The sequence below is a fragment of the Carcharhinus amblyrhynchos genome, chromosome 13, assembly GCF_965287045.1.
Source record: "Carcharhinus amblyrhynchos chromosome 13, sCarAmb.v2.hapA, whole genome shotgun sequence".
NCBI classification, from domain to species: domain Eukaryota; kingdom Metazoa; phylum Chordata; class Chondrichthyes; order Carcharhiniformes; family Carcharhinidae; genus Carcharhinus; species Carcharhinus amblyrhynchos.
This window is the reverse complement of record NC_137336.1, coordinates 47,979,585-48,007,383: the sequence shown is the minus strand read 5'-3', so window position 1 is coordinate 48,007,383 and position 27,799 is coordinate 47,979,585. Positions and strand designations below refer to the sequence as shown.

The 27,799-nt window shown below is 40.5% G+C and overlaps 1 protein-coding gene across 2 annotated transcripts in view; it reads right to left on the bottom strand.

Annotated features, from left to right (window-relative positions):
* The window catches only part of afap1l1a (actin filament associated protein 1-like 1a), a 92,774-nt gene that overhangs the window by 51,688 nt on the left and 13,287 nt on the right, over nucleotides 1–27,799 (bottom strand). For both annotated transcript variants that reach the window (XM_080201653.1, XM_080201654.1), the window contains exons 3-7: nucleotides 25,608–25,691; nucleotides 15,554–15,648; nucleotides 13,869–13,980; nucleotides 6,091–6,189; nucleotides 1,425–1,636 (exon numbers count right to left, since the gene is read on the bottom strand). In XM_080201653.1, coding sequence (XP_080057779.1) covers nucleotides 1,425–1,636; nucleotides 6,091–6,189; nucleotides 13,869–13,980; nucleotides 15,554–15,648; nucleotides 25,608–25,691 — 602 coding nt within the window. The remainder of the gene's footprint in view (nucleotides 1–1,424; nucleotides 1,637–6,090; nucleotides 6,190–13,868; nucleotides 13,981–15,553; nucleotides 15,649–25,607; nucleotides 25,692–27,799) is intronic.

Here is a 27,799-nt window from a genome sequence, read left to right as displayed (position 1 = left end):
CCATCTGATTGAGACATTGGGTAGAGTTAGGCCAGCTCTGGATGCACTGGGGGTGATTTTACCATCGCATTGCATCCATTTTCAGATGTAGGCTATTCAGCCCATCTAGCCTGTTCTGCTATTCATTGAGATCATGGCTAATTCCATACACCTGCCTTTGGCCCATATCCCTTAACACCTTTGCTTAACAAAGTTTATCCATCTCAGATTTAGAGATGGCAACCAATCTAGCATCAACTGCCATTTGCGGATGAGAGTTTCAAACCTCTACCGCCCTTTTGTGTGTAGAAGTACTTCCTAACATCTCGCTCGAACAGTCTGGCCCTTTTTTTTAGTCTATGCCCCCTAGTTCTGGAATGTCCAACCATTGGAAATAGTTAACCTTTATCTACCCTATCTTTTCTTGTTATTATGTTGAAGACTTCGATCAGATCACCCCATAACCTTTCAAGTTCTGGAGAAAACAGGTCTAATCTGTATAATGTCGCCTCATAATTAAACCCCTGAGGACTAGACATCATTCTTGTAAACCTATGCCTCACTTCTAATATATTCTTCCTAAGGTTGGTGCCCAGATCTGCTCACAGTACTTCTATTAGTTTTAATCAGGATTTTGAGTAGCTGCAGCATAACTTCTGCATTCTTATATTCCAGTCCTCTAGATATAAAGACCAGCATTCCATTAGTCTTCTTGATTATTTTCTGCACTGGTTTGTGGCATTTTAAAGGTCTATGCACCCAAACCCTCAACTGTCTTTGCACATCTATAGTTTTTATCATCATACCAACTGGAAAGTACTTTGATCTATCCTTTTTTGGTCCAAAATGAATAACCCCACATGTACTTAGATTGAAATCCACCTGTCACAGTTTTGCCCATTCACTCAGTCTATCAATATCCCTTTGTTGCTATCATCTACATTGTCCACAGTGCTGCCTAACTTGTCATCAGCAAATTCAGACATTTGACTTTCTATGGCATTAATAAATAATGTGAATAATTGAGGTGCCAACACAGATCCTTGAGGGACACTTCTATTCACATACTGTAGTAATTTTAACTACTTTTCTAGTAGCAATAATGCAGTGAACTGATCCATTATTTTGGTTCCTAGCTCACCACCATTACCAAAATCAGATACTCAGAAAGAGCATATTTTAAAGCTATGAGCTCCTTGATATTTGTTGGCAGCTCATTAATTAATTAGTGAAAAATTGAATTAAAAGGTTAACCAGGTAAAAGGGTCCAATTACATGGAATGTCATACCTTATGTTACTAGCATATCTCCTGAAAAGTACAGTTCACATTTCAAAAGTATATTTAGATTTATAAAAAAAGACATATGGCTATTTTGACTAACTTCCAAAAATATTCCATAGGGACCCATCAGTTAATTGGTTAAAATTTTAACAATCAATTTACCAGAAGCCTGTTCTCCTTAATGACACAAAGCTGTTTGGCCCACTGCCCAAAGCGTTTTTTCCTCAGCAGAAAGGCACAGATCCTGCAGTCTTTCACCAGGTCCATGGAGGCTTCCTCGGAGGGCCACTGATGGGTCAGCCGTTGACCTTTCCCATCTTCCTCCTCTTCATCGTATGATTCGTATGAACTGCTCATTACATCCGAGTCATTATCTGTGTGAAGAAATTAGTGTATGTTAACAACACAATACAATCTGTCAGAGAGTTCTGATATGTTTGACAAATCACAGTTCTAAGACGTGTTCAATATCACATACTGTGTTTTTATTAAGCTTAGTACTGTAGTCTTTTATTATTCTTTGCGTCTCTCCTATTTTTAGAACACTCACTGTATGAACACATGGGTGGAATTTTATGACATTGTCGGGAAAGGGGTGGGACCATAAAGTGTAATGCGCCATTCAAAATTCCATTGACTTCAGCGGGACTGGAAAATCCCGCTGACAGGAAGGGCTGGAGAATTCTACCCATGACTCTATATAGTGTATCAGCATTCTACATTCTTTACTCACTCAACATAAGCACTGAGTCAAATGGAACTGAGTTCCTGATTTGACTTTCATTTAAAGAAATGCTTATCCTAAATACATTAGCTTATTTTCTTAATATGTTTTTTTTTGTGCTCAGCTGCATGAATATATTCTGCAACTGATACCAAGTAATATATAACTCAAACAAAAATTGCTTTGATGTCAGAAAAGGTGACTTTGAGAATCTATGAAGACACAAGCGTACACCTATGAAAATGAACGGAGAATAGGTTCAGGCTTGGCCATAATACTGCCACTGCCCACCTCCCCGCCCCTTTGTCAAATTATCCTTCAAAGTCTGCATGAATATATCCACTTGGGCAAAGTACTGACTGGCCTGAGAGCAGCGTCAATCCAGCCATATGCCAGAATGGAGCTTTTCTAAGAGGATGGGGAAAGGTGACAATGAGCAAGAGAAAGAAAGAAAGCTGATGGCACATGAACCCTGCCCTGTGTGAAATAGCTTTCTTGCATAGAGTGGGTCAGAATCCAGTTGACTTGTGTGAATTCAAATTAAATAACAGAAAATGCTGGAAAACCTCAGCAGGTCTGGCAGCATCTGTGGAGAGAGGAACAGACTTAATGGCTGGAATGTTTATGCCCCACCCACCATGGGAATCGGAGCGAGCAAGGGGTGGGCCATGGAAAGATTTGCTAACTTTGGGCGGGATTTTACTGTCATGGGAGGAGTGAGGCAATAAAGTCCTGCCCATAATTTTCAGTCTATTTGACCCTTCCTCAGAGCTGAAGAGAGGGAGAAATGTGTTGAATTATAAGAGGGGGTGGAGCAGTCAGAGCAGAGTAGAAGGTCAGTGATAGGTGGGAGCTAGGAGAGATTGCAACAAAGATGTGTGAGGCTTGAGACAAAGGAAGCGTTAATGGCGGTATGAAGGGTGAAAGAAAGTGTTGATATAAGCAAGCTAAGATAGCAGAGTGTGTTAATAGGAGAACAAAGATAAGTGCTCAGTGAAAACAGAACAAAAGAACAAGTGACAGATGGTCCAGTGCAGGGGGTGGGTGTGTGGTTGCATAGGGACAAAAATGTTTTGGATAAAAAACGGTCAAGATGGAGGAGAATGGTCACAGTTTAAAGTTGTGAATATAATATGGGTTTCGCTGCGAGCAGGAAGTGTTCCAAAGTCAGTGTCCACACCTATAGTGTTGATCCATCTTTCCAGTATCAGATGATAATGATCATTCTATGTATTTGCCAGCATTTTCCATTTTTAGTTCACATCTTTTGTAAGTTGTATTTATTTTAAAGTCTTTACTTTGTGGAATATTACAACCGAGTATCATATCCTTTGTACTTTATAATACTCACATCTCCACCAGGCAATAAATCCTCATAATTTTGTGAAACCCTCTGACAGAAGAGTCAGTGAACATGATAGGAGTTTAGATGGGAACTACTCATCCTTCTAAATGTCATGTTGTGAGTATGAAGCTTCTGCTGCTGACTTTTCTAATGCTATCATCAGTACTACTCTGCAATTGCGCTGTCAGTGCTGTCTTCTCATAGTATTTTGTTCTCCCAATGGAATGCTTTACTTTCTGAGTGTTACGCCTAATAACCCAGCTGAGAATTGGCAACACTGCTGATGGTTCTGGAGTTTGAATGACATTCAAATATAGGAGTGCACTGAGGGGCTTTACATGGTAGGGTGCCGTTACTACTGTGGTGAGCGGGAGTTTTTTAAAACCATTTTTAAACTCTTTATAAACTCACCACCTGACATACAAGAGTGAGGAATCATTTTCATCCAAATTCAAATGGTTTCACTGATCATTCCTTTAAAGATTTTGTGAAACATTTTAAAATATTTGGAAAACTGAATGAAAAGAAATGAGGAGATGCGAGATGTTATGGATATCAAGTCCTCAATAAAATAGCTCCCCAAATCATAGTTCCAAAACAGGCCATTTGGCCAATCGAGCCTGGATTGACAACAATCCCACCCAGGACCCATTCCCATAACCCCACATTTTTATCCTGCTCATTGCCCCAACACCCTGAGCAATTTAGCATGGCCAATCCACTTAATCCGTACATCTTTGGAGTCTAACCCCGGTCATGAGATCTTGTATCTATCGACTCCCAATCCCCATTGCTGATGGAGTTTGGATCACCCCTAGCCTACCCCCATTGCTAGGATCAGCTACCAGACCATCCCTAGCATCAGATACTTTTGCTCCCCACCACGCTCCCATTAATGCAGCAGCAGGTGGGAATAAAAAGAATTCTCGGTGGGGTAAAAGTTCTAGTTATGGATTCTCCAACTGAAACTCATTCCCCAAACAACCCTGTTTATGAAAGTCTCCCTTGACAAATTTGGGGTGAACCTTTTAAAAATGTTTCTGATATTTGAGTCAATGAAGTTACAATTGTGCAGCAATAATTGTCCAACCTGATCACATGTACTGTTGCTCTAAATTGGGTGAAACAAACACAATAAGTGTTGGACACTTTCATTCTGCTTGTAATCCTGAGCTCCCAGTCACTTGCCAATTCAATTCTCCATTCCACTCCCTCCCAACTTCTCCTTTTTTGCCATTCTAAACTGTTTCAGTAAAGTTTGGCATTAACTTGAGGAAAGGCACTTTATCTTTCTGTTCGGTGCATTATCTCTGGCCTTGTAACAACTTCAGAAAATTCTAATTTTCTCTTTGACAGTCAGTTCTGGGATGGACATGGCAGTATTTCAAGGTTGGGGTGGGCTACTTGAAGTGGGCACTGAGCACAACCAGTGGGATGACCTGCACTGTTGGTGTCTATCTGCTTCCTTTATTCCTTCTTCCACTAGATTCCCATGTCACCAGACTCTGCTCCCCCATGTGCTTCTTTTTCTACATATTCAATTCTCTATTTCATATTGTCTTTTATTTCTTTGATTTCTCTCAATATGGGTTTCAGTAAAAAGTACCCTGAATTGTGCATTCAATTCGATAAGAACTAGGTGGGGGATAATGTCAGACACGCCAACTGTGGAAGCAGAGCATTAGTGGCCATAGGGATGAGTGAATGTTGAAGCGAGCTAGTTAGAAAATCCACTTTGGTTCTCAGGGACTTTATTCCATTTGTTTCTGAAGCTGTTCAGTCCTCCAGCACATATCCTTCTCATATCTTCATCCCCAAAAAGGTTTCCCCCTGCTCATTTATCCCTCATGCCCTTTTTTTTAATCCTCCATGCCAACTCGTGATCCCCACTCTCACCTATGGCGCTGGATGATCTACATTCCAGCTCCATAACTACTCACCCAGCATCCATCACGGTAGACCTCAGGGTCCATGAAGTTGAAAGAAAGCTTGTAACATTGTAAAAGAGCTCTCGCTTATAAACATATGATAGGGAAAATTAAGTTTCCCCTTCTTGAAACCCATTCAATGCTTTTAAATCTTAAGTGCTTAATCTCTTGTAAAGATAAATAACCTTCCACTGAGACATCACAAAGACAGTTAATCCTTTAATAGCCTCTTTGAACTACCAACCTGTCAACTCAGAATGCTGTGGTGAGATATTTGCCATTTTTGTCACTATCATTATAGCACTTGGAGAAATGCCAACAAAGAACTCTTTTCAAACTGCATGTCTAGATGCTACAATTTTTTTCTAACCTGCAGCAAATGGTCTATTAACCCAAGTAGGCCACTACAGGTTTTTATTTAACTCTCCAACAGCTACAGTCTGTTTTTTGTTAAGTTTAAAGAACAGGAGATTTAAAAAACATTGTGACAATTTTATAGACCTTATACACCCATCAAAAGTATTTATGTCTAGCCATCAATACATGAGTCATATGCTGTTGATTAAGGCCCTTGCAATAGTCAAAATGAAGTCTATTTAAACTCAGCACATCTGTTTGTGTTTCTCTCCTATGTGAATCATGCAACTCTCCAAAAATTGGACATGTTGTAAATGGAGTTGGGAGATCCTGCTCACAACTTCTAAAAACCTAATGCCATGAGCTCCTTGTGAAGCATCAAATACGAGTGACAACATACCAGCTACTGTCTTATTTATACTGAAGCTTATTTATGCTAGTGGACAATATAGAAATAAAATATTATGTAACTACATGAATGTTTATGTTCTCCAATGATCCTGGTAAGCGGGTAATTATTGTCAGCATCTTCATAGTAGCCGTCCTCAATAGAATTTGGTGGACTGGAACTGTCTGGAAAGAAAAGGAGAGCTATTAATACATATTAGAAAAATAACCTCTTCAGAAAAAAACTTTAACCCAGTGCTGATCACATTGGCTAACTAAAAGTGGCATGCAAAGACTTATTTATATGGTATCTTTCACAATCTCAGAACGTCCCATAGCCCTATACAGCCAGTGAAGTGCTTTTGAAGCAGGGAAACTATTATAATGTAGAAAACGTGACAGCCAAATTATGTAAAGCAAGGTTCCCTGAGACAGCAGTATAAAAATTCCTCAAATAATTCCACTGAGTTATTAGGACTTTATTGTTAAAAGTTTTTAATCAAGCTGTTTTTGAGGGCCATGTAGTCTTTAAGTTAAAGTTGATTGCATAATATTTTTGACTATTTTGCTCTCCAACAATGTTCAACTCATGCAATAATCTATTTCCATGCTTTACATGTTTTTGACTCTATGCTCCAATTTCTTACAGCCCTCAAGTACATCCTTTTTATTTATGCAGGTCCTAAAATATTAATGGAGCCTCATTATTCCTCACTTGTTTCCTTGAGGATTATCTTAATGCCTGACAGATATTTTACCGTCTGTCTTTTTCATAATATTTTATTTACTAATGGAAAGTCATACACCAGTTTAACTAGGTTTCAAATTTGATCACTGTCTTTATTTAAGAAGTAAAAAGTCTGACAACAGCAGGTTTTATTTAAGAACACAGCCATAGAGAATTTGTTAAACTCTTTATATTTTAAGGATCCCCTCAACATCTTTTCTAAAGAAAGTATCACAGAATTATCTTCTTTGTCATTGTTCTCCCAGCCCCCTTTCTTCACTGCGTACACTTCCACAGTGCTGGCTGCATTCTCCTCCCTTGCTCAGATAGTGATTCTGCAATAGCTTTGTTAGCTATTCTCCCATGGGGGGGAGGGGCGTCACTCTTGAACCCATTCCTTTCTTTAACTGATATCCACAGGCACACGCTTTCCATTAGTAAATCATTGGGTGGCAATGAAGGGAGCTTTTGTCTTCCTTGCTGAGCAAGGCCAAGGCAAATTGTGTTTTCCCCAGCTGAGATCAGCTAATTCAGCACAGACTGGGAATCAGAGATTGCAGCCTTTTTTAAAGCAATTTTACATGGTCAGGATTGTTCTCCTGCTAACATTTATACCCAATTTTTAATTTAAAGAACATATTAGATCTTACAATTTTTTAGAAATTGTCTTTTTTGGTTTAACAATTCTAATTTGTAAAATCTTTTTGCACTCAATTTATAACTTCTTTGTTTGCCTGACTTAAATAAGGTTTACAAATGACAGGTATTTAGGTAACGTAAAGTAAGGATTCTAATGAATAAGGGACATAGGAGTAGGCTCATATCTAACCTTCCTGCAGAATGCTGGTTAGAGATTAATATAACAAAATACAACTTTTGAGCTTAAATGGAATGGATGGGTGAGGGTGGGGAGAGGGGTTATGAAGGTGGAGATATAAAGGATCTCTTAAGGTATTGTTCACACCTCACTAGATTTCCAATAAGGGTTGTTCTTCCTACATAGTTCATCAGCGCTTTTGTGTTTCAGAACCATTTCTCATCTCATTCTACAGCTTAATCTAGAAGTTGCAAGATACATTCCTTCTAATTTTTTCTTGAAGTGTGTAGATCATTTATTGAAGCGTGTGGCCTGTTTAGTGTCTTTTGCGTGGATGTACACGATGACTTCACAGATCAGTAAAGTTGCACCTGTACAGACTTCATCAACAAACATAAAAGCTGTTTAATAATAAGGATTGTACAGCAGCCGTGTGACTGTAGCTGAATCCCAAAATGTCTCTGCTGAGGAGCCTCTCTCACCACGGGGCGATTACACACAGTGGGTGAAATTTTACTATCCCGCCCACCACAACAATTGTTGTAGGTGGGACACCAACTGTGACCTCAGGTGGAATTTTCCAGTCTTGTGGGGAGCACAGCCAGAAAACCCCACCCACTGAGTCCCAATTGGTCACACAGACCATCTGACCTTTACTCTGCTGTGTTGCCCTTAAAGGGACAATCAGCAAAGGGTCTGACATGTATGCAGCATTCATGGGGACCTCTGTGTTGCTATGCGGTTATGCAGTTCATAGGGAACATTACTTGCATGTCCCTGTCCCCAGCTTGCCACATTATACCAATGGAAACACAGTGCAGGACAAAACCTAAATGCAGCAAGAATATTGTTGTCATGGTAACCTGTTCGAATCTCACCTTAGTTACATATCATGTGACTACTGTACATTATCCTTTTAAACCTAATTGTTGGAAGCATATCATTTTGAGTGTTGGTTATTGAAAAAACATAAGACAATATAAAGCATATGCAATATTTTTAAGACACATAAGAACAATACAAGGAGGATGGAAGAATTTGCAGATGGTGGTGTGGGGGTGGGGTGGAGGTTTTTTCATGCCAACACACAGAGAAACCACTCGAGGATAGTTGCCGCATTTTCAGATCAAAATACATAGGAGGCTGGATTTCTTATTCCTTCCCCTCCCCCACCTGCACAAGAGCAATATAAATGAAAAATGTCATGCTTTGTTCTCCGACTTCAACACATTCATCAAAAGCCATAATGCCGAGCTTCCTCTGTAATTCTTAAACAACCCCATTCCCTTACAAAATAGCACGCAGCATTCCAAACTTAAAAAAGCTGTCACTACAAACAAGAAACGCATTAAACCATGACCAGCTCATTCATTTATTCTTGTTTTTATAAAAAATTATCTAGTATTTCCTTAGACGTTAAGCTGGAAAATCTGGACGCAATGGGATTTAAGATGAAAGAAATATAAATCATCTGAAGTTAGTGAATCTCTTTGTGCCCCAGCCTGAGCTGGATGATATTACAGTTCTGTCCATCATTGTCCAGAAAGAACAATATAGCAGCATACAAAGTACCTGGGAAAGATCTCATCGGATAGCTAATAAATCTTCAAGAGTATCACACTGCAGACTTTTCCCTCAGTAAGGATTCGAAGCAGATACACTTCATTTTTTTATATATGCGTTCATGGGATGTGGGTGTCACTGACAAGGCCAGAATTTATTGTCCATCCCAAATTATCCTTGTGAAGGTGGTAGTGAGCTGCCTCCTTGAACTGCTGCAGTCTACGTGGTGTAGGAACACCCACAGTGCTATTAGAAAGAGAGTTCCAAGATTTAGACCCTGCGACAGTGAAGGAATGGCGCGATAGTTTCAAGTCAGGATGGTGTGTAACTTGCAGCTGGTAGTATTCCCATGAATCTGCTTCTCTTGTCCTTTTTAGCGGCAGAAGTCACAAGTTTGCACGGCACAGTGGTTAGCACTACTACCTCACAGCACCAGGGACCCGGGTTCAATTCCGGCCTCAGGTCACTGTTTGTGTGAAGCTTTTTCATTCTCCCCATGTCTGCGTGGGTTTCTTCCGCGTCATCCAGTTTCCTCCCACAGTCCAAAGATGTGCAGGTTCGGTTGATTGGCCATGCTAAATTGACCATGAGTGTCAGGGGGATTAGCACGGTAAGCACGTGAGGTTACAGGGATAGGGTGTGGGTGGAATTGTTGTTGGTGCAGACCCAATGGGCCGAATAGCCTCCTTCTGCACTTTAGGAATTCTGGAGAGGGAGAAAATAGGTGAGAGATATGCTGGGGCAATGACCCAGCCATTGTAATACTCAGATTCTTAGGCACCAGATTAGAAATTATGCAGTGGGTTAATCACTGTGACAACATCACAAATCATATTATCCGCTGCTAAAATGTTAGGGATTGAACCTTTTATGGCAAATCAGGGTAAAGAGACCATGAAAGGTTTAGATATTTTCAAAACAATTCCTGTCTCCTGTGTGGAAGCAATTTCCATTCCTGTGTGGTCTCTTTGTTGGCAATACTACAGCAAGCTAATTGCCCACCCAAAGAAATTTGTTACTTTACCTGAAATAGTTCAATTCGAGTACATATAATTTTTCATCTCTTTGAATAGAAGAAACAATTAGTATTAGGACTCAAGCATCTTGTGGGGGCTGTGGTGTCCCTCAAATTAAATAATTCAGTCACAGACCTGTGTAATGCCCTTCTGCATACACCCAGATAATGCAGGCCATTACAAGCTATTTCAGCTGGGACAGAATAAGAGGATGTGGCTATGCTTGAGTTTAAAATTTATTAGTGTCACAAGTAGGCTCACATCAACACTGCAATGAAGTTATTGTGAAAATCCCCTAGTCGCCACACGCTGGCGCCTGGTTGGGTACACTGAGGAAGAAATTAGCATGGCCAATGCATCTAACCAGCACCTCTTTCGGACTATGGCTGGGGTAAACCAATGCAGACATGGGGAGAATGTGCAGACTCCGCAGATATTCCAGGCAATTACTTTATTTCTGATGCAAAAGTGTTATCACTTTTAGAGTCAAAATTGCACTCAGTAAGCAATCAGTATTTCAAGCATTCTGATGCAATGTACACATTTCACTTTTACACGGGTATAACATTGAAGCAAAATTCACTTCAGTGTCATTACAATTCTTGAGAGAGGAAATGTGCAAATGTCTTCATCGATAATTTATGGGATAGGACCTATCTCAGTTCAGTGAGAGAAGCAGTAAAGCTTCAGAGAAGCCTATTAAATTTATTATCTCATTTGATGGCATTAAGTCTACAGCTTCATTCCACAACCTGGTTAACAACAATCCAATTTGCTGTGTTGAACCCAGATTATAGTGGTAATTTAAAAAGTGGCCATCTGTTTAGTACAAGATTATTTTGATGACCAGGGACATCAATGTGAAAGCAAACCCTTTGCAGAAGAGTTTTAATCAAACACAGATTGCAGACTCCCGTAGCTGCGAAATGGGGTCCTGAGAAAGTGGTATTCTCTGGTTTACTTAGGACATTGCTTACATTACGATATTTTATTAACAGCATAAATATTTAAAGGTTGAAGAGTTGTAAGTCTACACTGAAGAGAGCTTGGTTGATCCTGTACTTGTATCTTACTGACCTGGGAGTTGTTCAACAAGCCTTCTCGAAGCAAGTTTCAGCTGCCTGTCTGCTCTATCCCCCACAGGCAGTCTTGGCTGAGCTACTGCATGGTGTCAGTAAGATTTTGGCCTGCATTTGTGGTCAAGTATATAAATGGATTGAAGCATTTCAACATAAATAATAAAGAAATTTAACCACTATAAAATAGCCATTCATCACTCCAGACTTTGGGCCATGTACATTTGATTGAATCATTCTCTTCAACTGTAAGCAATGTTATAAATGTGGCTAACAAGTTACAGACTCATAGGGTGGAACTTCATGATTTAATTTCAAAACCTTGTCTGCAATTTTGTGCTTATGTTTGCTGCGAGCAGGAATGGCGCAGATCTGGGCACAAAATTCTGAGAGAGCTGGAAAACAAGAACCTCGCCAGCGATTCAGTTTCCGAATCACCCCGCCGTTCCCCCTCCCACACTACGCCATTGATGTAATGATAAATTATAATATAATTAAAAGGCTTTTCCACCACATCGAACCCTGCACATTGAGCTCTGCCCCACTGCCGACGTGACATCATGTTGACAAGGTTTCCAAGTTTTTAAAAACAGAAACCAGGTGAGGGGGATTCCGTCAGGGGCACAAAGATAAATATAGTCCCGGGGGGGGGGGGGGGGGGGGGGGGGAGGGGGGAAAGAAGAGGGTCATGGCCAGGCACTACCCCCTCCAACCAGCTGCACACCAGTTTCCTCGCCTCAGCCAGTACTTAGTGCAAAGAATGGAAAAATCCACCACTGTCTTGTGTGAGAAAAGCAGAACTGCCTCAGTGACTCTTCCCACCAAAGTTTCAAGCTCATAGAAAAAAAATGGAACGGGTGGGACCCACGACGTGACGGCTGGCCTGCTCTCCTTTTGGCCTCTCTCCTCTCGGGGAGGCGCTTCCAGTGGAGTATAGAAACTCCATCTGTTGAATTGCAGATGGCACTTAAGATTGCAATGTTCAGAAAGGCTTCGGCAAGAGTTGACAAAAAAAGAACTCGGCAAAGTGCTAACAAAGCAAATACTTCAAAAAAAATAGGAAAAGATCTGATATCCCAAGACACAAGCAAACTCTCACCTGAGCTCCTCAGATAGCCAAAGCTCCAGCCTTCTTTTATCCCACCCTTAAATGAGAAAAGTGAAATAATGGGATGGCTGCACCAGCAATATTAAATTCTGGTTGATTGCAGTATGATGGAATTAATTAGGTTCCCAATTGTCTGTGAGTGCGCAAAGACATTGGGACATGTGCCTGATGTCTTCTCGTGCAATTTTACGCTCGTCCAGCTCAGAAGAAAACAGCGTGAAAATTTCAGGCCATATCTGTTCTTTTTTTATTCATTCGTGTGATGTTGGCACCAATGGCGAGGTCAGAATTTATTGCCCTTGGATGGTGAGCCACCTTCTTAATTACAACTCAATGCCTTGCCAGGCCATTTCACAGGGCAGTTAAGAGTCAATGACATTGCTGTGAGTCACATATACACCTAGCTAGATAAGAATGGGCAGGATATAACCTGCAACCTGCCAGAGTTTCACGGTGGCTTGAAGGGGCCCGCCATTGACAGGTGGCAGGATCTTCTGGTCCTATCGTGGTCAACTGAGTTTCCCGTTCAAATGTACTGAAAGAAACCGCGGCACTGAAGTGCTGTTGGAGGGATCGGAAAAGCCCGCAGATTTGAACTGCCAGGATGTTCTGAACAATGTCAAATCTCCTTCATTGAAATCCTGTGGGTTTTTAAGCACCAATTCTGTTGTTTTGTGGTCACTTTCACTGATATAGGTTTTTGAATTCCTGATATTGTTTAATCCTCAGACAACAGCCACCATAGTCAAGGAGCCCATGCACTCTGGATTCACTCTCTTCCACCTTCTTCCATCAGAAAAAAGATACAGAAGTCTGAAACCACATACTGACCGATGCAAGAACAGTCTCTCCCCTGACTTTTGAATGGACTTACCATATATTAAGCTGATCTTCTTCTTTGCTCTACCTGTAGCTGCAACATTACATTCTACACCCTTTCCTTTCCTTCTCCCCTATGTACTTTGCAAATGATGCATTTTGCCTCTATAGTGTGCAAGAAACAATACTTTTCACTGAATCCCAATACGTGACAATAATAAATCAAATCAAATCAACTGACTTCCAATTACTCAGCTGCCACAGTGCAATTTGAACTCATATCCCTGGATCATTATTCTGGACCTCTGGATTGCTAGTCCACTTTGTGACCTCGGTAAACATCAATTTAATTGTTCTTACAATCAGAGGTAAAATGCACTATCCTCATTCAGGGGAGGTTTGTAAGATGAAGGAAAACCAGAGAAGCAACATAACGGGCAGGATTTCACGGCCTCGCTTGGGCAAGATTGGAAATCCCCATCCAAGGTCAACGGAGATTTCTGTTGTTGGACCCTCGCTTGCGCCGATTCCATGGCACGCGAGGTGGCAGAGTTCATTAATGGGTAGAGGCCACTAATCCTATGTTTTATTTGCCATTTGAATCCAGCATGTCTGATGCTGAAGGTTTATACAGATGGCTCACTTTTCAATTATTTGATAAGAAAAGAACAGCTCTGTCACTTCAAAATAAATGATAAAAGATTCGGGTGCTTCCTCCTCACATGAACATGATACCTACTGCGAGAGGTGATATACTCAGGAACCTTTCCTGGGCTTAATGGAACAGCTTCTTCATAATAATCTTCAGGTGGTGGTGTTGTGGGGAGAGGGGGTGGTGTATCAGATATTCCCTGGATAAGAGAGAAAAAAAGTCTTGGTTTACAAATCAGAATTTCAGTGCTTTAACTTCAGTACGATTTCTGTATCTGCTTTCAGAAAGGTCTCACTAACAGTAATAACAACAAGATCATCTGTTTCAGTGACACCTGCTGAATAAAAAGAACGACTTGCATTTGTATAGCTTTTCTCACATCACCGGATGTCTGAAAGAACTTTGAAGTGAATGAACTACTTTTTGAGGTGCATTCACTCTTATGGTGCAACAGTTAATTTGTGGTCAGCAAACTCCCACTAACAGAGATTGTGATAATGACTGGATAATCAATTTGTTTTGACACTGAGGGATGAATATTGGCCAGGAGACAAGGGCAGCACAGTGGTTAGCACTGCTGCCTCACAGTGCCAGGGACCCAGGCTTGATTTCAGCCTTAGGTGACTGTCTGTGTGGAGTCTGCACATTCTCCCAGTGTCTGCATGGATTTCCTCCAGGTACGTCAGTTTCCTCCCACAATTCCAAAGATGTGCAGGTCAGGTGGACTGACCATGCTAAATTTCCTCTTAGTGTCCCAAGATGTGTAGGTTAGATAGATTAACCATGGTAAATATGTGGGGTTACGGGGATAGGGCAGGGGAGGAGGCCTGAGTAAGCGACTCTGTTAGAGAGTAGTTACAGACTCAGAGGGCCTCCTTCTGCACTGTAGGGATTCTAACTCCTTTTCCTTTGCACAGTGGTTAACACTGCTGCCTCACAATGTCAGGGACACAAGTTCAATTCCCAGCTTGGATCACTGTCTGTTTGGAAGTTGCATTTTCTCCCCATCGCTGCGTGGGTTTCCTCCAGCTGCTCTGGTATCCTCGCACAGTCCGAAAGACGTGCTGGTTAGGTGCAGTGACCCGGACAGGTGTCGGAGTGTAGCGACTAGGGGAATTTCACAGTAACTTCATTGCAGTGTTAATGTAAGCCTACTCATGACCAATAAATAAATTTTACTTTTACAGCCACCTGAGAATGCAGACTTGGCTTCGGTTAGACATTTCATCTAAAATATACATTTCATCCAAAAAGACATTTCATCCCAATTAAATCATCTGGTTGACATAATGAACAACAACTGAATCCAAAGCTCAACTTAAGTCCTTAACTTATTTGTATCCTTGTAGCCCTTGCCTTGCTTTTAAAGCCTTTATTAAAAGCCGTTTTCAATTCTATATTGCTTTTTGAATGGTCATCTATTTAAGTGCTGTATTTTGTAGGTTGACGTGTGTGGAACTTAACTGTGAAGTCTACCCACAGTGGGGCAAATTCCAACATTTGTCCTTCAGTACATAACCATACATTCATCTCAATATTCTATTAGTTAAATTGCCCCAAAAAACCTCAATTAACAGTTAAAAAGCATAACACATTCTAATTATTAATTGAACATTTTTGTAAAAGTAAACAAATTAGAAATTTTATTACATCACCACATCAATGATTAGAGCTATTTATTGATCTGACTTGTCAAAAATAATGCCATCCGTCCCTCTGCTACACTGATTATTTCTACATAAGAAATGAAGTTCCCAGTACTCAAAACTCACCAATTTGGAATGGGGAGTTTCTGGCAATGGCATATTAATGTGGTTTCCATCCTTACACTCCTCCTGCATGTCTTTAAGGTCACGTAGTTCACAATCTGCATTTGCACAAACAAAATTCATACTTCAACTGTTGTGTAAATAGCACAAATACGTCCCTGAAGCAGTTTAGCTTAGTAATTAGTGTTATTTGCTCATTTTTACAGAGTGAGTGTCACAGGAACAATGAGATAAGAAAGAGGTTTATTACCATGGATGAGCTGATGACTGATTCCCAGACGCTGGCATTGCTTGAAATGAAAATATGTGTTAAGACCTTATCCTTCATATAGTCTGCTCCCTTCACAATACTTGTAAGAATCATAAGAACCAGGAGCACGGGTAGGCAATTGAGCCCCTCAAGCCTGCTTTAATATGATCATAGCTGATCTCATCTCAGTCTCAACTCCACTCTGCCCACTCACCATCGCCCTTCAAACCCTTAGCAATTAAAAATCCGTCCACCTCTTCCCTAAATTTACTCAAAAGTCCTGACATCCACCCCGCTCTGAGGTAGTGACTTCCACAGACTTGGGACCCTTTGAGTGAAGTAAATCTGACGCCCTTTATCCTAAAACTATGACCTACATTGCCCTTCACGAGGAAACATCCTCTCCGATCTACTTTGTCAATCCCCCTTATCATCTTGTACATCTTAATTAGATTTCCTGTCTTCCTTTTAAACTCCAAGGAGTATAGCCCTAAACTGCATCCCAATTTCTCTTTGTAAAACAAACCCCTTATTTCTGGAATCAATCTAGTGAATCTCCTCTGACCTGCCTCCAATGCAACTACATTCCTCCATAAGTGAAGGGACCAAAACCGTATACAATATTCTAAGTGCCGTCTCACTAATGCTTTGTACAGGAGCAGTAACACTTGAGTACTTTTATATCCTATTCCTTTAGCAATAAATGCCAAGATTCCATTTGCCTTCCTTATTACCTGTATACTATCTTTCTGTGATTCCTGCACAAGGACACCCAGATTCCCCTGCACTGAAGCACTCTGAAGTTTCTCTCCATTTAGATAATAATTTGCCTTTGTATTTTCCCTACCAAAATGGATAATTTCACACTTATCCATCTACCAAATTTTGCCCCATTCATTTAACCTAACGATATAAGTTTGTAATTTTCTTAGCTCATTATCGCAACTTACTATCCCACCTATTTTAGTGTCATCTGCAAGTTAGGCCATGGAACCTACTATTCATTTATCCAAGTCATTCTTATAGATTATAAATAATTGGGGCCTGAGGGATGAACCCTGTGGCACCCCAGTAGTTACTTCTCACCAACCTGAAAAAGACCCTTTATCCTGACTGTCTGCTTTCTGTTGGTTAGCCAATCCTCTATCGAAACTAATAAATTACTTCAAATCACATGTGAACTAACCATACGTATTAACCTTTTGTGCACCACTTTATCCTCCCACAGTCCAAAGATGTGCAAGTTAAGTGGATTGACCATACTAACACTGCCCCTTAGTGTCCCAAGGTGTGTATGTTAGCTGGATTAGCCATGGTAAGATGTGTTGAGTTATGGGGCTAGGGTTGAGGAAAAGGCCTGGATAAGGAACACTCTCAGAGAGTCGGACTGAATGGCCTCCTTCTGCACTGTCGGGATTCTATGAAGAAATCCTCACCACAGGCTGTTTGTGCGGGTGATTCAATGAAATCTTACAGTTGGCTGAAATGCAAAAGCAACCACAAACAGAACTTTGTCAAATTCTGAATGTAAACAATTTCTACCAACGATGTATTTATGCTATTAGGTTGCTGTACAGTTAAATCTTAAAATTAATATTCTATTCATCAAAATCTTAAAATATTTATTCTTTTACATACCAACTTACACAGAGAGATTTCTATCACCTATCTACATAAAAATCCTGACTGCCTCAACTTTCCAGGCATCAAACAGAACCAAATGAGCTCCGAGCATATCTAGATTGGCTTGTTGAAAGTTTTAGCCATTATGATGCATTCAGAGATGATGAACTGATTTTTTTTACCATGAGTTTCTGAAGAACTTCAGTCTGTGAGATAAAACAACTGTTTTGAAATACTTTTACTGCCAATATCACCTCCTCTCAGTAGCCTTGAGTGCTACGCTGAACTAGCATATCTTCCAACTCATTTTAGAAATTGATGTGAGACATTCATATAATAAAAATCTCATTAGTAATAAAAAACAAATCAAAAGAGCTTTCAATTTGCACACTAAAATCCCATCAATTAATATCCTGTTGCCAGACACTGCCAACACAGTTGAGTGCATCCTGTGTACAGAGTCAACGATACTGGTATCAGAGTAATCAGCATGAACAGACTAATTTCTTTGAAGTTTGGCTTGTGTACTATCATTCATTCTAAATGGCTCAGATCAAAGCTCTGCCACACCCAATTGTGAATGATGGTGGACCAGTAACCATGGGAGCAGTAGGCTTAACAAATATCCCCATCCTCAATGATTGGGGAGCCCAGTACAAAAGGAAAGGCTGAGGCATTTGCCACAATCTTCAGCCAGACGTGCCCAGTGGATGATATATTTTGACCTCCTCATAACATAACATAACAGACACCAGTCTTCAGCCAATCTGATTCACTCTACGTGATATTGAGAGCTGTCTGATGGCACTCGATAAGCAAGGTATGTGTCCTGATAATGTTCTGGCAGTGAGTCTGAAGATGTATACTGTATTCCTAGCCAAGCTACTCCAGTAAGTTATAACACTGGCATTTACCTGTCAATGTTGAAAATTACCCAGGCAGTTCAATCCATAAAAAGCAAGGCAAATCCACTCTGTCCATTTAACATTAGTTTAGTCTCAATGATCAGCAAAATGATGGATAGTGTCATAGTCAGCGCTTTCAAATGGCACTTGCTCAGTAGTAACTTGCTCACAGATGCTAAGTTTGGATTCTGCCAGAGCCACTCAGCTGCTGATGTCAATAGACCTTTGGTTCAAACACAGGACAAAAATGCTGAACAAAACCTTTCATGGCCACTTATACCCTCCATGTTAGCCAAGACTCTCTATCCACATCCATAGCCCCTATAACCATCCATGCCAATCCATTCCCCTCTACTCACTTCCCCATGCCACTTTATAGCTCTATTCAAACTGAGTTTCAAATCATGCTGACCCATGCACCAACTTTTGTCCTTACACTCCAATGCCAACTCATCTACCATGGGAAGACCTGAGGACCCACTCCGAGATGAAATAAAACAAAGTTCAAAGTGTCTATTGGTGACTTCACTATTTCAGAAAGAAACACTCTTCGATACAAACCTATTCCCTATATTTACATTCCTTAAGTGTTTAATCACATAAAAGTAAACATTTATTTCAAGTACCAAATCCCTAATTTAACAAGTGTTTGAGCTCATAGCTCCACATCAAAGACTTTCGAAACGCTTAGAGTTGGCAGACAAACAGTTGTGACATCAGTCATGGATCACAAATCTTATAATGATAACTCTCAGGCTTATGGCAACAGGCAGTGAAATGACAAGGCTCCAAAGATGATTCATAAGAACTCCAAACATTAACTCTATCTCTCTCTCTCTTCACAGATATTGCCAGAGGTGCTGAAATTTTCCAGGAGTTTCTATTTTTACTTCAGGTTTCCAGCTCCCACAGTATTTTGCTTTAAATCATTATATTAGTGAAATAGCAAGCACTGATTTTTTAAACTCTACAACTTATAAAAAAAATTTAAAGGCCAGGAAATTTAAATGCTTTGACAGCTTGATAATTCTAATGAGATTGACAGCTCCCTTGATAGCTCCAATGAATTTACCTGCATTTCACATCCATATCTATTTTTAACAATCCCAAATGTATGCCTAGACCTCTCAAAAAGGGTACCCTATCTCTTCAAAATGAATTCTGATAGTTTTAGACCATCTCCATAAAGGAGTAATGACCACTAGTTGTGTTTTGGACACCCCAGCTATGAAAATTGGATGCATCTGAAGTCAACTGCACCTTTATGAAGCAGCTGCCTCTGTGAACTAGATATGCAAACTACAACCCATCCCTATTCCACCACTGATGAAAATGGTAGGTGCCGTGTTCAGGGTGAGACTTCCAGAATTGAGTCTCCAGAACCATTTTGGCTAAGCCAGAGACCCTCTTCAGCTTTACAAACATTCAGACTCTTATATCAGGTGAGAGCTGTGCTGAGATTGTTTTTACAAACCTTATGCCTTTCAGTCAGTGCCTCTGATATTATTGAATATGTCACTTGACATTTTGGTTGATTAATGGTATTTGATTGTATATGACATTATCATTCTCTCCAGTCTACATTAGTTGCAATATTCTTAATGAGACAAATGGAAAATATAAATATTCAGTCTGAAATAATAATACACAAGCATTCTATCAAATAAATCTATCACTGAACAATAGAATCCCTACAATGCAGAAGAGGCCATTCAGCCCATCAGTCTGCATTGGTCCTCTGACAGAGGATCTTACCAAGGTCCTCTCTTTTACCCTATCCCTGTAACCCCACACATTTACCATGGCTAATCCATCTAACAAACACATCTCAGCTCAATTTAGCATGGCCAATCTACCTGAACCGGAAGTCGGAGCACCCGAAGGAAACCTATGCAGACGTGGGGAGAATGTGCAAACTTCACACAGTCACCCAAGGCTGGAATTGAATCTGGGTCCCTGGTGCCACCCTAACTTATATTGCTATGTTACTTAAGAGTCTCTTTATATTTGCCGGGGCTTTATGTTTTGATGCATACTGCAAGGCATGTTAATAATATACATAGGTTTTATTGAAAAACAATGGGAATTCAACACCAAAAACCTATTGGCTGAAAATTAAAGAGTAGATAATTAGGTAATAATTAATAATAATTAATTAATAAATAATTAGGTCTTAATAATTTTACAACAGACTGAAAGATTGAAGTCTTAGATTGTAGTGTGTTCATTATGTACTAGAACTGGAGTTTTAAAAAAATATTAATTTGCTTACAAGATATGGACATCGCTGGCGAGGTCAGCATTTATTGCCCATCCCTAATTGTCCTTGAGAAGGTGCTGGTGAGCTGCCTTCTTGAACCACTATAGCCCATGTGCTGTAGGTACACTCACAATGCTGTTAGGAAGGGAGTTTCAGGGTTTTGACCCAGTGATTGTGATGGAACAACAATATAAATCAAAATCTGGATAGTATGGCTTGAAGGGAAACTTGCAAGTGGTGGTGTCCCCATGCATCTGCTTCCCATGTCCTTCTCACTGGTCAAAGCTGGGGGATTGAAGTGTGTTGTTGAAGGAGACTTATTAAGTTGCTGCAGTGTATGTTGTAGATGACGCACGCTGCTGCCACTATGTGTCAATGGTGAAGGGAGTGAATGTTTAAGGTGGTGGCAGGGGTGATAATTAAGTGGGCTGCTTTGTCCTATATGGTGTAGAGCGACTAAGGTACTAGATTGAGGGAAAATTGAAGAAAGGATTAGATGGCAGGCTGACAGTGGCTAATACGTTAAGTTGGAGGATGGATAATTCAGATGCAAAGAGGGAAATTTTCTTTTTAAATTCTTTATTCAGCTTATTTCTTGCTTCTTTGGTAAGAGCTATTAGCAGGATTTGCTTTTCAGTGAGAGTAACCATAACGGTTTCAGAGATAAAAGCTCTGCATTTTCTGTTTTGGTTAAGATTTTAGAGCTCTCAACCTGAGTTACTTATTTAGCCCCACTCAGCTGTGCATTTTCTTTTGATGGCCTGAGGACTCTGTGCTCCTTTGATATACAAGAATGTGCAACTATAGATATTTGGGTTTCTGTCCCACATACAATATAGCCAGTGCTGGTCTTTAAGGACAGACCAGCACTCAGTTAGCTGGTAAACTGTGCATCTGACATAAAACATAGAAAACAGAAGAAGGGGGAGGCCATTTGGCCCTTCGAGCCTGCTCTGCCATTCGTTATGAACATGGCTAATCATCCAATTCAATAGCCTGATCCTGCCTTCCCCCCATATCCTTTGACCCCCTTCACCCCAAGTGCTCCTTGAAAACACGCAATGTTTTGGCCTCAACTATTTTCTGTAGCTGCAAATTCCACACGCTGACCATTCTCTGGATGAAGAAATTTCTCATCTACCCTGTATCCTCAGACTGAGACCCCCTGGTCTGGACACTCCCACCAATGGGAATATCCTCCTTGTATCTTCCCTGTTTAGTCCTATTAAAACTTTATAGATTGCAATGAGATTCCCCCTTCATTCTTCTGAACTCCAGGGAATACAATCCTAATCGATTAAGTCCTTGCATCCCAGGAATGAGTCTGGTAAACCTTCTCTGCACTTCCTTTAGAGCAAAAACATTCTTCCTCGGATAAGGAGGCCAAAACTGCACACAATATTCCAGGACTCATGAAGGTCCTTTTTTTTGGAGCAAGACATCTCTGCTCCAGTACTCGAATCCTCCTGCTATGAAGGACAATATACCATTTGCTTCTTATTGCCTACTGCACCTTCAGTGACTGGTGTACAAGGATACCCAAGTCTCGTTACACATTCCCCTTCCTAATTTATGGCCATTCGGATCGTAATCTGTCTTCTGTTTTTGCTACCAAAGTCGATAACCTCACATTTATTCAAATTATACTGCAATTGCCATTCATTTGCCCACTCATTTAATTTGCCCAAATCACAGGGAAGGATCTCTGCATCCTCCTCACAGCTCACTGTTCCACCCAACTTTGTGTCATCTGCAAATTTGGAGGTATTACTAATTTAAAATATATGTTCTGCAATTTCCTCCAACCACTACACCCCTCCCTATCTCTGCAACCTCTTGCAGATGGAATTTTTGGTGGTGTGGATAGGATGAATGTTTATATATGGTCTCCATAATATTAGTGAATAGCTGGGGTTCCAGCATTGATCCTTGCATTACCCCACTTGTCACTGCCTGCCAGTTGTAAAAATGACGCATTTATTTCTATTGTTTCCTATCTGCCAACCAGTTTTCTATCCATCTCAATACACTACTCCTAATCCCACGCACTTTAATTTTACACGCTAATCTCCTATGTGGGAATTTTCAAAAGTCTTAACCATATCCACCGGCTCCCCCTCACCAACTCTACTAATTACATCCTCGAAGAATCCCAATAATTTGCTAAACATGATTTCCCTTTCATAAATCAATGCTGACTCTATCTGATCCTGCCACTATTTTCCAAGTGTTTTGCTATAAAATCTTTGATTTGGATGTTGAATATTTGACCGATAAAAGAGATGACTGACCATTGATTGGCTGCAGGGAATCTTTATTCACAAACCAAGAAGCAACTCAGGTTTGCTGAGGCTACCTCGATGGCGCAATGATCCAGGTAAGTCATGTTGAGTTAGCCATTGAGAATCTGTGCTTTTATTCTTCGTTGTCTTTACGAAATGACAGTCATCATGGATTATTTGTTCAATTTCTTGCTGAAATGAGGCTAGGTGGAAAATACTGGCAGATTCTACGTTCATTTCAATCTTTCACTGATTCATCCTGATCTTAATTTATCAGGACATAGACAGCTCCGTTACAAATTACGTCCTTTCATTGACTTCCAGCTGTAGGCTAAGAATATTTGATATCAAACATGACCTATTCCATTGATACTTGGATACCGGTTTCCTTTTGCAAGGATCCTGATTGATATTCAGCAAAAACACTGCATTAATTAGATTGAACTGTCAAAGACAACAAATGTATGGGTTGGTTGAAAATCGTTGCTGAAACGGCTTGAAAGATTGCTCAAAAAACAAAGTATTGCACAACAGGATTTTATTTTGTTGAATTTTGAGCTCTAAGACATAAAGATCATTAGACTTTTGTTCAAATGAACTTGTCTCTATTTTGTACAGCTAGTTCTTTCTCATTGCTCATCAACAGTAACTCAGAAATGTGCTATTACTTCAGATAACATAATTGATGCATTTCTGTGTTTCACTGTTAAGGCAAGTTGGAAATTGCACAGCTGCTCTATGAAGATATCCATCTTGTGCTATTCAAACAAATACTATTGCTGACTACACCAGAATCCACTTACATTGAGTAAGTTATCAGTTATTGCCAGATTCTTACATAAGATTTTCTTGGCTCTGGTCAGTCAAATGTAAGTAGATATTGCTTAAAGTGTACCAGGAATTTTCTCCTATTATATGTGAATACGGTAAATTAATGGAAAAGGTCTTAAGGGATAGGACTTATGACCATTTGGAAAGATACAGCTTAATCCAGGATAGTCAACACGGATTCGTGAAGAGTAAGTCTTGCCTCGCAAATTTGATTGAATTCTTTGAGGAAGTAACTAAGTGTGTACATGAAGTTAGAGCAGTTGACGTCGTATACATGGATTTTAGTAAGGCGTTTGATAAGGTTCCCCATGGTTGGCTCATGAAGAAAGTGAGGAGAAGTGGGATAGAGGGAAATTTGGCTGATTGGATAAGTGACTGGCTATCTCATAGAAGACTGAGAGTGGTGGTGGATGGAAAATTTTCATACTGGAGGCCAGTTACCAGCGGTGTACTACAGGGATCAGTGCTGGGTCCTCTGCTATTTTATGATTTTTATCAATGACTTGGAGGAGGGGGCTGAAGGGTGGGTTAGTAAATTTGCTGATAATACCAAGATTGGTGGAGTAGTGGATGAGGTGGAGTGCTGTTGTAGGCTGCAGAGAGACATTGATAGGGTGCAGAGCTGGGCCGAAAAATGGCAGATGGAGTTTAACCCTGATAAGTGCGAGGTGATTCATTTTGTAGGACAAATCTGAATGCAGATCACAGGGTCAACAGCAGGGCTCTGAGGAACAGAGAGATCTTGGGGTTCATATCACAGATCTTTGAAGGTTGCCACTCAAGTGGACAAAGCCATGAAGAAGGCTTATAGTGTGTTAGCATTTATTAACAGGGGATTAGAGTTTAAAAGCTGTGCAGTTATGCTGCAATTGTACAGGACCTTGGTGAGACCACATTTGGAATATTGTGTGCAGTTCTGGTCACCTCACTATAAGAAGGATGTGGAAGCATTGGAGAGAGTGCAGAGGAGATTTACCAGGATGCTGCCTGGTTTGTAGGGTAGGTCTTTGGAGGGAAAGGTTGAGGGACCTGAGGCTTTTCTCTTTAGAGCGGAGGAGAATGAGAAGCAACTTAATAGAGGTTTATATGATGATGAGGGGGATAGATAGAGTGGACATTGAGAGACTATTTCCTCATGTGGATGTTACTAGGGGCCATAACTATAAGGTTCATGATGGGAGATATAGGAGGGATATCTGAGGTAGGTTCTTTATTCAGAGAGTGGTTGGGGTGTGGAATGGATTGCCTGCTGTGATAGTGGAGTCGGGCACTTTAGGGACTTTCAAGCGATTATTGGATAGGCACATGGAGCACACCAGAATGATAGGGAGTGGGATAGCTTGATCTTGGTTTCAGACAAAGCTCAGCACAACATCGAGGGCCAAAGGGCCTGTACTGTTCTATGTTCTAATACCTAGAATATTGTATAAAAACTTATTGTGTCACTCTTACTTGAGAGGAGTTTACCTTTACTTGTACAAGGAGGGGTAATAAATGAGCTAATATGGGCGAATGGCTGAAACAACTGTTTGACATTTTTGTAACTCGATGACCAGACTAACATTGAGGTTGCATTGAGATATAACATGAATTATTTGTCAATCTCTCATGGTTTTGATTATGAGGAGTGAAGATCCAGTGTGTAATTTTCAGGTGGCTTAAATACAGTTAAAATGTGGGGAAATTGGAATGATTCAGTCCTCATTTTAACATAATGTACTTTGTTGATTTAATATATTGATATTTCCTTTAGACTGAGAACCGCATTGATAAGATTCTCACAACCTCCCACAGTGACACTGCTACCTGAGCAGAAGCACTAAAAATATAACCTCACAATTGTAATAACTTATAATTAGTCTTGTAGTTAAATTTCTTTTATTTCAGAGCAAAAATGTTGACATACCAAACTCATCGAATAAGGATTCCACAAAACTTGTGCCATTCCGACAATCGGACGTGTTCATGTACATATAATTAGTCTCAGAAGCTGACGAAAGAGAAAAATTTAATTAAATAAAGGCAGAAACCAACTGATCAGACACTTTGAAGCTTCAACTTTCACATTTCTAATGGTTGATAAACTGTTACATGTAATGGTCTGAACAGAAATGCCATGTAGAACCTCATATTGAGTCAAATGTTGTCACTGTGCCACTGTTTATTTTGTGGAAAGTCAAATTCCTACTAATTGCTGCTTAGCTCTGCCCAGTTAGGCAGTGAGTCATTTGACAGTAAAGCATCTGTCACATAAAGCAACCTCGAATTTCTGGTGAAAATAATTAAAGCTGATGAAATTTCTGGATGGAAAAGGGCTAAAGTGTTTCCAGTTACTGTAAACAGTGGTTCCAAAGTTGGACACTGAATTCACAGTGTCTCTTTACCTATACCTTTCTAATTTCAGTCTACGTGAGCTCCCATATAATGATAAGCAGCTCCTAATCAAATACTCTGTCAATGTTTCAATGTAGATTCTTCCAAATTCTGATCAAAATTCCAAAAGAACAGTCTTATAATACTGTTTCATTTCCAGTTACTGGTATGGAAACTGTTTACTCTATATTTTATGCGTCTGGAAAACACAAAAAAAAGTTCCAAATCCTCTTCCTTTTTTAATTCGTGGGAAGTGGGCCTTCCTGGCTAGGCCAGCAGTTATCCCCCATTCCTATTTGCCCTTCAGAAGGTGCTGGGTGAGTAGCCTGCTTGAAGTGCTGAAGTTCATGTGGTGTAGAGACGCCCACAGTGCTGTTAGCGAAACAGTTCCAGGATTTTGATCCAACAACAGTGAAGGAACAATGATGTATTCTTGCAGTTGGTGGTGCTCCCACGTGTCTGCTGTCCTTTTAGATGATAGTGGTCAAGGGTTTGGAAGGCGCTACTGATGGAGCTTTGGGAAGTTCAGCAATGCTTCTTGTAGATGATGGACGCTGTTGTCACTTTGCATTTGTAGTGGCGGAAGTGAATGTCTGTGGATGGGGTACTAATTGAGCGGGCTGCTTTGTCCTGGATGGCGTTAAGCTACTTGAGTGTTGCCAGAGCTGCACTCATCCAGGTAAGTGAGCAGTATTCCATGACATCCTGATTTGTTGACATTTCATATTCACGGTTTTCCCAAAATGTTGTTTAAGTATTATTTGTCATCTGTTATAGAAAAATCACCTTTTAACAAGTGGATTGGATTTTTCTGGTCGATGGCAAAGCAGTGGCACTCGTCATTGATCTCTAAGGAAGCTGAAGTTTATTTATTCATCCCAAGTACCCTTATATTAACACTACAATGAAGTTATTATGAAATTCCCCTAGTTGCCACACTCTGGCACCTGCTTGGGAGGGAGAATTTAGCATGGCCAATTCACCTGATCTACACATCTTTGGAGTGTGGGAGGAAACCAGAGCACCTGGAGGAAACCCACGTAGACACGGGGAGAATGTGCAAACTCCACATAGATAGTGATCGAAGCCAGGAATTGAACCCGGGTCTCTGGTGTTGTGAGGCAGCAGTGCTAGCCAGTGAGTCGTCTTGCGCCTCGTGCCCGCCCCCCCCCACTGCCCCCAACCACCACTGCCGCCGCCACCACCACCACCACCACCAAGGATCTAGCAATCTCTGTGGCACAGATTTCCAGTGTCTGGATATTACTGTGGTTCTAGCGCAATGTCAAGGGGGTGCTGTCAGGCAGAATAAACAACCAATCACAATGAAGTATTAAAACAGAGAACAAAACAACACGTAAAAAACACTGAGGGCAATATTTTCCTGACATTCCCGCCATTTGGATCTTCTGATTCCACTGACAGTGCCCTTTGCCCCGGGTTTCTCAGTGACAGAGGTGGCGAATAATGGAAAATCCCGTAGGCAGTGGCGGGACTGGAAGAACTCGCTGCCAGTCAATGGCAGACAGCGTCTTGGTGGGGGTGGGAAACCCTGCCCTGAAAGATTTTATTTTAAATTTAACAGATAGCAAAATAAAGGATTGGGACATGCACATGGGATTATGGTAGAAGGTAAAATATTATTAACTTGTTAAAATGCTAGTGGAACTTATCATAATAGAAGAATTTGACAGCCAACGTATGTAAAATTATACTTTCAGAGCG